The sequence below is a fragment of the Brettanomyces bruxellensis genome, chromosome 9 (assembly GCF_011074885.1).
Source record: "Brettanomyces bruxellensis chromosome 9, complete sequence".
Classification (NCBI taxonomy): domain Eukaryota; kingdom Fungi; phylum Ascomycota; class Pichiomycetes; order Pichiales; family Pichiaceae; genus Brettanomyces; species Brettanomyces bruxellensis.
In genome coordinates this window covers 1,210,603-1,222,719 of record NC_054690.1, presented here as the reverse complement: position 1 = coordinate 1,222,719, position 12,117 = coordinate 1,210,603, and the positions used below count along the sequence as shown (strand labels likewise).

Genomic DNA, 12,117 nt, shown 5'->3' with positions numbered 1-12,117 from the left:
AAAGTCAGATAACCATTTGTAGAAAAAAAGAAGTGCAGAAGTTCGGCGAGGGTGCAGAATAGAAGAAGACAATTTCGAGAGTGCATACATGCAATATGACTGCAAAAGCATGAAGTTAGACAGCACTGCACTAAACGGCAAGATCTGGGTGTGTCAAGTCAGGGCGAAAAGAGGGGAGCACTGAAATTTGGACCACATTGTGGTATAAACACTAATTTTTTTCGGGCGAATCAGACTGGAAAGGTTGTACAAGGGATACACATGCTGGTTAAAGGGATTAAGAGAGGTTAGCAAATTAAGTGAGCCAGGTCAAAGCAAGCTATAGGAGTCAAGTAATCCGCATGTATTGAACAATTACTGTAATAGGTTAGGCGCCGTCAAAAAAAAAAAAAATAAAGAAAAATAAAAAAAATACGCTAGATAAAAAAATGACTCGACTGTAAGGTATGAGCGAAACAATGGCTACGGAAGAGAAAAAAGAATGCCGTGGGTGCGGGAGTTGGCAGTATTCCAATTAGTGGTAATAGTCCATTCTTTCAGAAATCAATCGGCCAAGCAAGAGTGAAAAATATCTCGGTCAAACGCGGTGGCTCCAGTAATCGGCTTCTAATACTATTGAATATTTCTTTGCATTGGTCATCGCCAATTAAATAATTAACTCGTTATCTTTCTATTGATACGATAATGCAGAAATATCGTTAGATGAGCCCTGTATACTTACGTGGGGTCAAAAGCTATATCAACGGTAAACTTGCCTAGTCTCATTCATTACTTAATGTAAGGGGGGAGGGCCGAGCACCCGAGAAAGCCCCTCGTTTAGCCAAAACGTGGGCTTAACAGTTAGTTACACTTCCATCTACAGCGAAACTACACCTTTCCGCTACCCCATATACGAACAATGTTCACATAAATTCATAGACTACCTTATCTTTAACTCCATCTGTATTTTGAGCGACACGGCCCGAAGCCATGGCCTATCGTCTCTATTCTATAACAATTCGATAATGGCAGCAAATTTCAGAAAAGACCGAGCAAAAGCAGCAAGAATGGCGCTTTCTCAATGTAACTTAGTTCAACTTGGAAGCTAAGTCGGCAGCCAACTTCTTCAACTTGTCCATGTCGGCTTTTTGTGCTGGCCATCCTTCCTCTAAACCTTCCTGGACGGTTCTCTTTGGAATCAAATGGACGTGCACGTGATCAACGTACTGATGGGCAATTCGACCATTATTCTGGAGGACATTGTAGCCGGCACCCTCTGGAGAATCGATATCAAGATTGAGAGCTTTAACAAGCTTCTTGGTCACAGGCAACAAGTCTGCCAAATATTCATCCGGCACATTGTGCAATTTAGCAGCATGGCATTTTGGAATGATGAGAATATGGCCCTCTGCAGTTGGCTCAATGTCCAAGAACGAGTAACTGTACTTTGTCTCGTAGACTTTGAACGATGGTATTTCGCCTTTTAAGTTAACCGTTTGTTAGTAGACTTTGTTCCGTGATCGACCGCAAAGCTTCAATACTTACCCTTTAGAATTTTGCAAAAGATGCACGAGGCGTTAAGAGCAGTACTAGACATGTTTGATAGATTAGTTTTTTGCAAGTGTGTTATCTGGATAATGCGGAGAATGAGGACAAGTATGTATATATATATGATCTTCAAGTATTGTCTGAGAGACGACTAGTGCTGAACATGATGCCTCGCGGCATATCAATTTTCCGGCCTATATAAGGAAGGCCAAAAAAGAGAGAGAGTGAAAAAAAAAAAAAAAAAAATTTAGAGAGGGCACTGAACAGGATGCAATTTGATGCATGCACTAAACGGCAACGAGCTACGAGCTACGGACGCTTGGCTGGCTTATTCAATTTATTTAGTGTACATTTTGGTGCAAGCATATCATGCTCTACACACCAACCATGCTTCCAATCTGATGAACCCCCGCATTGGTAATAATATTTAACCCCTGTGCACCAAATGGGAAATAGCTTATCGTGTAGTAAAGAACTGCAAAAATCTCAACAATACCTGTAACGAGAGTTAATACAGTGGACCGAAGTATTGAGGCACAGTATATTGTGGCCAGCACACTGCCGAAAAAAACGCATGTGAACGGAAGCCTCTCTTTGGAGATCAAGTGGCGACAATAATTAGAGGGACCTTGCAAGCAGCCAAAGCTAAGAACAAAAAGTAGTGATCCAAGTGTCCAAAGCATGGCGAATTTTCTTGGTTTTAGCGTGAGAACAGGGAAAAGTAGGAATCCCAATATAAAGCACACCGCAGAACCTAGCATGAAGAGCCCAAATGCCATATATCGCTCAAAACGAGACATATGAAACCATGAAGGCTCTTCCTGGGAAATATCATCACTTGTCATAGGTAGAACATGGTATGCCCTATCATATCCATCTTCAACAGCCTCCTTTGCCGACGAGAAAATCGATTTTGCCTTGTCAGCCAAACTTCCTCCTGCTGTTGCCCCTCTATTGCCTGATCTCCAGTTTGAGAGAAAGTCCACATCACTTTGTGACATGCTAATATATAATTGTGAAGGTGAAAAGGTTGTTTGTATACTTTGACTATATGAGGTCTGGATGTTAAAGTAGAAGAAAATTGCAATACTACTGCAGAATGTAACGAAAATTGAAGGAAGGCAAACTACAAAACTGTCTAAAATTGTACTTTCTTTAAACATGAATACTTGGCATGATAGCTCGACCCCACGAATGTAAATTTACCGGTTTTAAACTTTTTTTTTTTTTTTTTCTTTAATTTTAAATTTACTCCATTCCATCTATTCATGTTCAATAGTACCTTACTTCCCCCATCCCAGTTTCGATCTTCGTCTTTTCACCTCTACTTCATTCTTCACGTATTCTATACCCCCGTTTCACAGATTTCCCCAACATTTTACAACTTTATTCCCGTCTCCTTTCTCTTCCTCATCTCCGACGGTTCTTCCTATTTTCAGCCCCTAAATTAGATTACACCAATGCACACAAAATACACAGTTTTCATCCCCCCAAACCTCCAAATGACAAGTCTACCGGGCTCCCAGTGAAGTTAGGAGTATTTTCCGATGGCGTGGTTGTAAGGAATTCATTCAAGTAAGCATCGGAGTACCCAGTACCATCATCTTTGCCATCGATATGATTTGCAACCATTTTACCACTTCCTCCAGCTCCTCCAGCCAGCCCGTTAACCTGCACAGGTGACGCCTGCTTATCTAAGCCTAGTGGTGTGTCTCCATTTGTTACGAATGGACTTGTAACATTAGAGTACGGAGTGTGAATTGGCGTGAAACCAAAAGTATCGGCATCCCTATCTCCCATATTCGTGTTAGAGTTATCAACATCTGTATTTTCCAAAGGACTCTCGCTGATGGCATTTATTCCAGAATCTGCAGGCTGCATTTGTGGCTGTGCCACAGACTGAGGGCTGCCGTTACCACCACTTCCAGACAAAGTTGCTATTCGAGATACGAGCATATGTCTTCTTTCCTCCTGCATCTTCATCACCAACTGTAGATTTTCGATGTAGACGACAGATTTCGAGAGAATCGTACTCTTATTGGCCCGCGACTCCTTCTTTGTCGTTTGCCTGCGTTTTTGTCCATCTAGCAGTAGCATGGGTGGAATCAACGTGCCGAGTTCTCGTATTTTCTCCTTTATCAAGTCTCTTCTTCTTCGTTCAACTGCATTATGCAACTCTCTTCTCCTGTTGATCTTTCCCTCTTTAGACAGGAGTTTCTTCGAGTTCATATGCGAGCTGAAAGAGGCCGGAGAACCGAAATTGTTAAGAGATGTCGATTCCAAAGGAGGAGATTTCAAATAAGAGTCGTTGAAACTTCCTTGGAATGACCCGTAAGGAGAATCTAAAAGACTATCATAAGCAGAAGATGCAAGTGAACTTCCCAGCTGCGAGGTATAGCTTTTTCCCAGCTGGTTGCTTGTTGAACCAGACCTCTGATTCATGCCTGGTGAAGGCAAACCTGAAGGTCTTGGTGAAAAGTATTGCGAACTTGGGCCACCCACGCTTTCCGGTGGGTGTGGACTGGAAACAGAGTTTTCATCATCCAGATTTAGGCTCAAACTGTTTGAATGGCCGTTTGCGTTGTTCCAGCGTAAGAAATCATCCACCTTGAGGTTTGGAACGCCGTTAAACCCACCAGAAGTACTCACATTATTGCTGTTACTGTCAGGATTGTTGTGAAATCCGCCTGGCAAGCCCAAGGACGAATCCTGCGTGTTGAAATTGTCAGAACTGTTGGTGTTGTAAGTGCCACGAAAGAAGTTATTGGCACTATTAGCTTGGTTGCTGCTTGTATCTGTGCTATTGGTTCCATTTCCTGGCTTGTTATTATTTTGTAGAAGGAAGTCCGTATTCATGCTGTTTGCATCAAAAGACGCACCATTCATGGAGGAAAACGACATCTCTGATTGGCCCATGTTGGCTGCATGCAAGTAATTGTCGTTACCACCATTATTATGGCTGTTGTTACCATTATTGCTGAAATGGCTAGGGTCACCTCTTTCGGCCCCTACCTGGCCTATTAGGTTTTCAAGAGCTTCGACTGAATCCATCTGAGTGTGAAAGTAATCCAACAAATGGATGTGGCCAAAAAAAGGTTATGATATTCTGTTGCTTGCTGTTTTATAGCTTTTGTCGTAAGATTTGACTATCAATTTTCTAATGACTAATAGCGCGATGAATGAATAGGGGAAAAATATCTATCACTTCGTTAAATCAAATAGTCCAGACCCTCTGTTCCTATATTTTTGCACTCAACTCAACTTTTGTAATGCCGTTGATATAAATGGCAAAGGGAAAAAATGGGTTAAGGGTAAGTACTGCGGCGATTAAAACAATTCGGCATATGGTTAGTGTGGTGAACTTGCGAAGATATATGTAATCGCTCGGGGAAAAAAAAAAAAAAAAGGTGAGCGTAATATCAAAAGAAAAAAAATAGCTTTTACCAAACGTCAAAAAATTATTTATTATGTAATCCGATGTTCAGGAGAATATTCTGAGGTACGATAATCAGCCTTAAATTGCGGAGAAGTGAAGTTCAACATGCTTATTCCGAGTTACAACCGTCAATCTATAACAAGCAAATTTTTAGCAATCCTAAATCAGTACAAGTTGAGTTTGCTAAAAAAGATCGTTTAGTATCGTTTAGACTACTAATAAGCATCATGTTACTGTGGTTATCAGCCCCGTTCATGTGGTAAAAACTTAGACTTGCCCAAGATTAGCTTGGAGCAGATTTACTGCAAGATCTAGCGGGTAAAAAAAAAAATTAGATAAAAGCAAGAAAAAATATGTTTGAGCGCTTAATTTATGATGCCCAATAATCGTCAACTATATAGATACAAAAATGACAAGTAAATCTGGCTTTTAGAAACATGTTGTAATGAAATTCCAATTATATGTACGTATACTGGTTTGTGTATTTGGGCTCAGTTTCGCCAGCACACTGCTGCTCCCATATTTCTGTCCTAAGAACCTTTCTGGCAGGCAAGGCAGACTCTTCTACTTCATTGTTTTTAGAACTCATATTTAACTTTTTGATCTTTCTGCTTTCGATCAAATCAGACCGTTCCAGAATTCGGCTTTGAAATGTAGAGATAGCGTCTCCTCTGTCATGATTGAAAGATGAATAACCAGTAATTTCAGTAGACTTGGCTCTCAAAGAACTACTTCTGTGATTATGCCCGCCTTTCGGTTGGCTACCTGGATGAGAATACGAGTGAGAATGCTTTCTTGAATGATATGTGACGTCACACAGCACACCAATGTTTTTGGGCCCTTTTGGTTGTAATAGTTCCTTAGTACTAATATTAGAATTACGCTTTTCTCTTGGACTTGGAGAAAACTGCTGACCAAAAGTATTCGGCTTCAAATGCTTTACGAATTCCTCTCGTTCCGGTTGGTACTCAATCCTCTTTTTGACAGAATTCTCATTATGCTTAATGATACGCATTTTTGGCTAACTTCTGAGAAAAGAAAGTACGAAATACACTTTACAAAGCTGATCATGACTCGGAGATATGTCCTTTAAACCAAGTGTAAAAGCTCGTGTGCAACAAATGCAGATAATTTCTGCAACCTTAAATCCAATATTTGATTTAGTTCTCATGCGCGAGAATCCTTAAACCGGATAGGTCAAGATGATCGGAAATTGTGGAAAACACGCTTTGAAATTTTGTGTGCAATAATACATTACGGTGTAAATACTACGTTTCTATCTACTTTAATAAGCTTTGTGTAATATTTAGCATGCTTTTGTCATGCGCTTTGAGTAATCTTGCGAATATTTGTTTAAACATCCTAGTTCAACAGGTGTTTTTACCGTTATTTTTTTCGCCGATTTTTGGTATTTTTTTGTATCGTCTATTTTTTTTCCCGGTGAAGTATTTGTTTACGCGAAATATATTTCCGAAAAGCCAGCCCCCGCATTATCTATAAAACCAAAGTTAATCATATGTGGCATCAATTTGGCAGAGGGAACATAGTAATTAAGCAGAAAGATATGCTCGACGTATCGGAGCGCTATTTGTCATAAAGCAATGAAAACCAACCGGCCAAAATTGAAAAAATCAGCCGTGTTTCCTTTAAAACCGCGTGAGGAGATTGACTTCACCGAATATTATGATAATCTCGATGTTGACCAACAACTTGAGGTGAAGATTATTAGAAATTCGAAGAATGGTACACAGCATCATGGAAAGCATCAGAATAAGCAGGTTGGCGAGGAGGTGGCGCAGAAATCAGATGAACTATATGATAAAATGTATAATGATTCATCTCTTGTTTATTATAGGCAGGATAAAAGGCAGAGAGACAAAGCGATACTTGGCAGACTCAAGCACCCCAAATTCAAACGAGTGCAGTTTGAGGCCGTTGGATCAGTCTCAAGTTCAGCAGATCCGGATTCAGGCGTTCTTATCATGAACAGAAAGTATCACAAGTATGGATATAACGATTCGAGTTCAAAAAGAGTGGGGCAGAGAGGGTTGACAGCCTATAAGAGGGCAAACGAGAGTGACTATGGGCTAATCACGGGGAGATTGAGAAAGGACGAGAAGTTGAAGGTGTTGTATGACATGGATAACCAGGATAGTCTCTATGTGGACTACGTGAATCGTCAGAGAGCAGAAAATGGACTCAAGGAAATAAGCAACGAGTTCTTTGAGTTGGTTATGACGTTCATCGAGATGCAGTTCTTCTTCATAGAGCAGCTGCTACCACCATCTGTTGCAAACGAGGATGCCCTGAGTAAGAAGCTTGCGGCTAAATGCTCGATGTATGGTTCAGATGACGGCATAGGAGTATCACCAGAAGAAGATCAATGCTGTGCGATTTGCAACAGGAATGACTGCGATGCTTCGAATGCGATTGTTTTCTGCGATGGATGCAACATTGCTGTTCATCAGGAATGCTACGGAATACCGTTTATACCTGAGGGACCGTGGCTTTGTAGAAGATGTCTTATCTCAAGAGATCACACACAGAGATGTCTTTTCTGCCCCAGCACGACTGGAGCATTTAAGCAGACGGATGATGGCCACTGGGCACACAACATCTGTACACTCTGGATCAGCGAGGTGTACTTTGCGAATCCAACATACATGGAGCCTATAGAAGGTATCCAGAACATTCCAAAGGGTAGATGGAAGCTCACCTGCTTCATATGCCGGAGGAAGGTTGGGGCGTGCATTCAGTGTTCGAAGCACAACTGTTTTGTCGCGTACCATGCAACTTGTGCAAAGCGAGCCGGACTGTATATGGAGATGAAGGAAGGTGTTAAGGGAGCGCTTGACCATCCATTATCACTGATTTCTTACTGTGATCGCCACACGCCTGGCAGTTGGGCATGCTCTCATGATACAGCCCTTGGAATAGAGAAGACCAGGCTGTTTTACTCAAGATCAAACGTGTCTAAGCTGAACAAGCAGGCACGGTATGAAAATTACGTTCCCGTTAGCACCGAGAAGTTTCGGGAGCTTCAGGAGTCAAAAAGCAGGTTGTTTAAGTGGAAAACAAACCGGGGATCTCCCGTAGTTCCCCATGCCGTTGTCGAAAGGATGGAATCGTATCTTAAGAGAGAGAGGCTTTTACCTGACGGGTCGGAGGACCTGCTCGCGAACATTTGCAAGTACTGGACCTTGAAACGGGAGCAGAGCAAGATTCCATTGATCAGACGGCCGGATCCGATCAACTATGGGTCGATGACGCTTGATGACGTGCAGGATCGGCTTGGCGTGCTGGATATGATCAAGAAAGACGTGCAGAAGCTTGGCGAAATCTCCGAAAGAGTTTCGGAGCGCAGTGTGCAGACCTCGAGGCTAAATTCGGTGTTGGTGCAGGAGTCCGAGGCGTTTTACCTGCCGCGTTTGTTTGCGATTGAAACGGTTGGCAGCGCATTTCTACACTCCGACAAATATGGGGTGTTGGATACGATTTTGACGGATAATGAAGGTGTCATAGATGGCAAGCAGCTTAGATATAAAATTGAAAATGGTGGATATGACAGTGTTGAGGAGTTGATAGACGACATTGAGCAGTTGGCCGGATATGTGCTTTCAACATACTCACGGAATTCCGGCCCTTACAAGTTGTTTAAGTTGCATTGGGGCAAGATGAAGAGGCAGAAGTACCAGATGGCTCGGAATTTTGAGTGGCTGTGTGAGGAAGGAGAGCAAGGACTGAGAGAGGCTTATGGATGCTTTGAGAGAAATGGGTTGGCAGTGTGTGAAGTGCCAAAGCATGCATATGGAGGGGAAGGAGATGAGATGAAAGGAAGAGGTGAGAAGAAAGGAAGAGATGAGAAGCTGAAGAAAAAAGAGAGGGAAGATGACAGAAAGGACTTAAGACCTTTTGGAAATAGTATCAGCGACCGGTTGAGATGAAACACACACCCACACCCACACACACACACACACTTGTATATTAGTAAATGTAAACTACAAAGAAATACGTATTGACTAAAAGTTAACTTGTATTGGAAGATATACTCTACGGGCAACAGGGCCCGCTTAACAAAAGAAATCAAAGAGTAATAAAAAGAAGCAGAGATGACAGACAGCATGGAAACTTACAATCTGTCGTAGTACTCCTCGTAACCCGGAACCTCATCCTTCAAACCTCTTCTCTTTCTGGTGTCCAAGACGATCTGACCAGCCTTGTTGGACTTGTCGGTTGGGTCACCAAGCATGGTGGACCAGTGATCGAAGATCATCTGTGGGAAAGCCTGACCACCGGTAGCCTGTCTCAACTCACCGGTGAAACCGAAGGACTCGTTAACAGGCAAGTAGGCCTTGACTGTGAAAAGTGGAGTACCAGGTCTCTGCTCCTCGGAGACGATCTGACCTCTCTTCTTGTTAAGAACAGAGTAGATACCACCGATGGCAGACTCAGGACACTGAACCTCGACCAAGAACACAGGCTCCTGGATTCTAGGCTCGGCCAACAACATGGCGGCGAAAGTAACTCTTCTCATGGTTGGCATTATCTGACCGGCACCTCTGTGGATGGCATCGGCGTGCAAAGTGACATCGAGCATGTTGTATCTGATACCTCTCATCTGCTCACCGAGAACTGGACCCTCCTTGGTGGCCCACTGGAAACCGGCATTGACGTGATCCTTGATCTCGTTCAAGTACTGAACGGCCTTGGTTTGGTCAACGACAACGTTTGGACCCTGGCCATCTGGACCGAAGCACCAGATCTTTCTTGCATCGGCAACATCCCAGCCGTAGTCATCGGCCATCTTTCTGGCTCTGACCTTGACATCAGATCTGACATCGATGTCACCCTTTTCAATGCCAACGGTGCACTCCTCGTCCAAAGGTGCGGCCTTCAAGTAGATTCTGTTATGCTTGTTAGGAGACTTGGACAAGGCCACCTTTGAGGACTCCTCGGAAACAGTCTCTCTGTACGAGACGACCGGAGGAGACACCTTCAAAGGAACACCTGCGTGATCGTACTCCAAGTCGTGCAAGACGACTTCCAAGTGCAACTCTCCGGTGGCTGCAACAATGTGCTCTCCGGACTCGGACATCTTGCACAAAACACAAGGGTCCGACTTCGACAATCTCTTCAAACCTTCGACAAGCTTTGGCAAGTCGTTTCCGTTCTTGACATCGACGGCAACCTCGACAACTGGCGACACAGAGAACTTCATCACCTTCAAGTTGTAGGCGGCGTCGGATGTGGTCAAGGTACCACTCTTCAACAAGTACTGGTCAATACCAACAAGACCAACAATGTTACCGGCAGGGCAGTCGTCGATGGCCTCGACGAAACGACCCATCATCAACACGGTTCTCTGAACTGCCTTGATGAACAAGTCCTCCTTCTTGCCAGGAACGTAGTTTGGACCCTGGATTCTCACCTTCATACCAGACTTAACGGTACCGGCGAAGACACGGCCAAAAGCGTAGAATCTACCCTTATCGGAGGTAGGAACCATCTTGGACACGTACAACATCAAGTCGGCAGTAGGATCACAGTTCTTGATGGCTGTGCAGTTGGCATCGTCCTTAGGACCCTCGTACAAAAGCTCAGCTCTGTACTTCTGGGCGGTAACTGGAGATGGCAAGTGCAAGACGATCATCTCCAACATGGCATCGGCAGCAGGCAAGAACTTCCTCATGGCAACCTTCATCAACTGCTTGCCCTCGAGGTCCTTCTCATCTCCCTTCAACTGGATGCCCAACTTCTCGATCATCACCTTGGCCTGGTCGGTCTTTCCGTTCATGATGGTTCCGATCAGCTTGTAGATAGGGTCCAAGACGAACATGGCGAACGATCTCGTCAATGCGTTACCCTTGTGGTCAACTGCCTTGTTGGTCCACTTCTTGGTCTTAGGGTTGAAGTAGTGGTCTCCCCACAATCTGTTCATCATCTTGATTCTGTCAACACCGAACTTCGAGGCGTACTTGTCGGCAAACTCCCTAATTGTGAATGCCCAACCGTGCAAACCCGAACCGAAGGCAACGGTGCCCTTGTATGGGTAAACCTGCACATCTCCCAAGGCCTCATCCTGGTAAGTGGAGATGATAACGTTAACGGACTCGATAGTTCTCGAGAAGGTCTGGTACAACTCCTCCTTGTCAACCTGCAACTCCAAGATAGCTCTGTCCACCTTGTTGATGATCAAAACTGGCTTGATTCTCTCTCCAAGAGCCTGTCTCAACACAGTCTCTGTTTGCACACACACACCTTCAACGGTATCAACGACAACCAATGCACCATCTGTGACTCTCAATGCGGCAGTAACCTCAGAAGAGAAGTCAACGTGACCTGGCGAGTCGATCAAGTTGATCAAGAACTTGTTGCCCTTGGTCTCGCCCTCGATCTCCTTGCAGTCATCCTCCGACATCTCGGTATAAAGCGAGATGGCCGTGGACTTGATCGTAATACCTCTCTCTTGCTCATCCTTACGGGTATCCGTGTATCTGGCCTCACCAGCTTTACCGGCTGAAATAATACCGGCTCTCTGGACCAAAGAATCGGTCAATGTGGATTTACCGTGATCGACGTGCGCAATGACGGACATGTTACGAACGTTCGTAACATCGTTCATCAAAGCTCTGATCTGTTCAACAGTGAAGTTAACTGTTTGTAGTTTTTGCTTGTTAGTATTTTGTTCTTTCTTCTTAATTTTCAAAACTTCCAGCTCTCCGGGAGGATACTGCCTCTACCATCCATCAATATCATCTCCTGCTCACCTCTGCTGTATGTATCCATCAAAAAACCGCCCTGCACATCCTCAAAATATTCTCTTCTGTAAAACTACCGCTTCCCCGTCATTTCAACTCCCGGATTTCACGCTAAATCACTCCAACTTACCCATTTTGAACTATATATGTACTTTCTTGAATGCTGAATGAGCTTAGCTGCCAGAAACTTCAACACTTCACTCCCTCTTTAGAACATAAAAGTGTGCTACCACTGAAAGGAAATTTTTACTACGGGGTCCCGCTATTGTGCATCTGTTTCTTTTTTTTTTACTGTGATTTTTTTTTTGCTTGAAAATTTTCTTCTTAATAATGAAAAAACACCGATAATAGGTAAAAAATTTTTTTTGTCCATCTAATTTAATGTTTTTTCTTTAT

The 12,117-nt window shown here is 43.5% G+C and overlaps 6 protein-coding genes across 6 annotated transcripts; 1 reads left to right on the top strand and 5 right to left on the bottom strand.

Moving 5' to 3' along the window:
- Nucleotides 1-1,067: 1,067 nt before the first annotated feature.
- On the bottom strand, nt 1,068-1,576 carry HNT1 (Adenosine 5'-monophosphoramidase; the record flags this gene model as incomplete). The annotated part of the gene is made up of 2 exons (XM_041280933.1): nt 1,068-1,459; nt 1,525-1,576. 2 exons carry the CDS (start codon nt 1,574-1,576, stop codon nt 1,068-1,070), a joined length of 444 nt encoding a protein of 147 aa, XP_041138724.1.
- Nucleotides 1,577-1,901: 325 nt separating this feature from the next.
- On the bottom strand, nt 1,902-2,528 carry BRETT_002402 (uncharacterized protein; the record flags this gene model as incomplete). The annotated part of the gene is made up of 1 exon (XM_041280932.1): nt 1,902-2,528. The coding sequence occupies one exon, from the start codon at nt 2,526-2,528 to the stop codon at nt 1,902-1,904; it is 627 nt and encodes a 208-aa protein (XP_041138723.1).
- A 481-nt stretch (nt 2,529-3,009) lies between these two features.
- Nucleotides 3,010-4,578, bottom strand: BRETT_002401 (uncharacterized protein; the record flags this gene model as incomplete). Its single annotated transcript, XM_041280931.1, has 1 exon — nt 3,010-4,578. One exon carries the CDS (start codon nt 4,576-4,578, stop codon nt 3,010-3,012), a length of 1,569 nt encoding a protein of 522 aa, XP_041138722.1.
- An 842-nt stretch (nt 4,579-5,420) lies between these two features.
- Nucleotides 5,421-5,978, bottom strand: BRETT_002400 (uncharacterized protein; the record flags this gene model as incomplete). The annotated part of the gene is made up of 1 exon (XM_041280930.1): nt 5,421-5,978. The coding sequence occupies one exon, from the start codon at nt 5,976-5,978 to the stop codon at nt 5,421-5,423; it is 558 nt and encodes a 185-aa protein (XP_041138721.1).
- A 586-nt stretch (nt 5,979-6,564) lies between these two features.
- On the top strand, nt 6,565-8,907 carry BRETT_002399 (uncharacterized protein; the record flags this gene model as incomplete). The annotated part of the gene is made up of 1 exon (XM_041280929.1): nt 6,565-8,907. One exon carries the CDS (start codon nt 6,565-6,567, stop codon nt 8,905-8,907), a length of 2,343 nt encoding a protein of 780 aa, XP_041138720.1.
- A 185-nt stretch (nt 8,908-9,092) lies between these two features.
- On the bottom strand, nt 9,093-11,855 carry EFT1 (Elongation factor 2; the record flags this gene model as incomplete). Its single annotated transcript, XM_041280928.1, has 3 exons — nt 9,093-11,617; nt 11,695-11,786; nt 11,842-11,855. The coding sequence occupies 3 exons, from the start codon at nt 11,853-11,855 to the stop codon at nt 9,093-9,095; spliced, it is 2,631 nt and encodes an 876-aa protein (XP_041138719.1).
- Between the last annotated feature and the right edge of the window lie 262 nt (nt 11,856-12,117).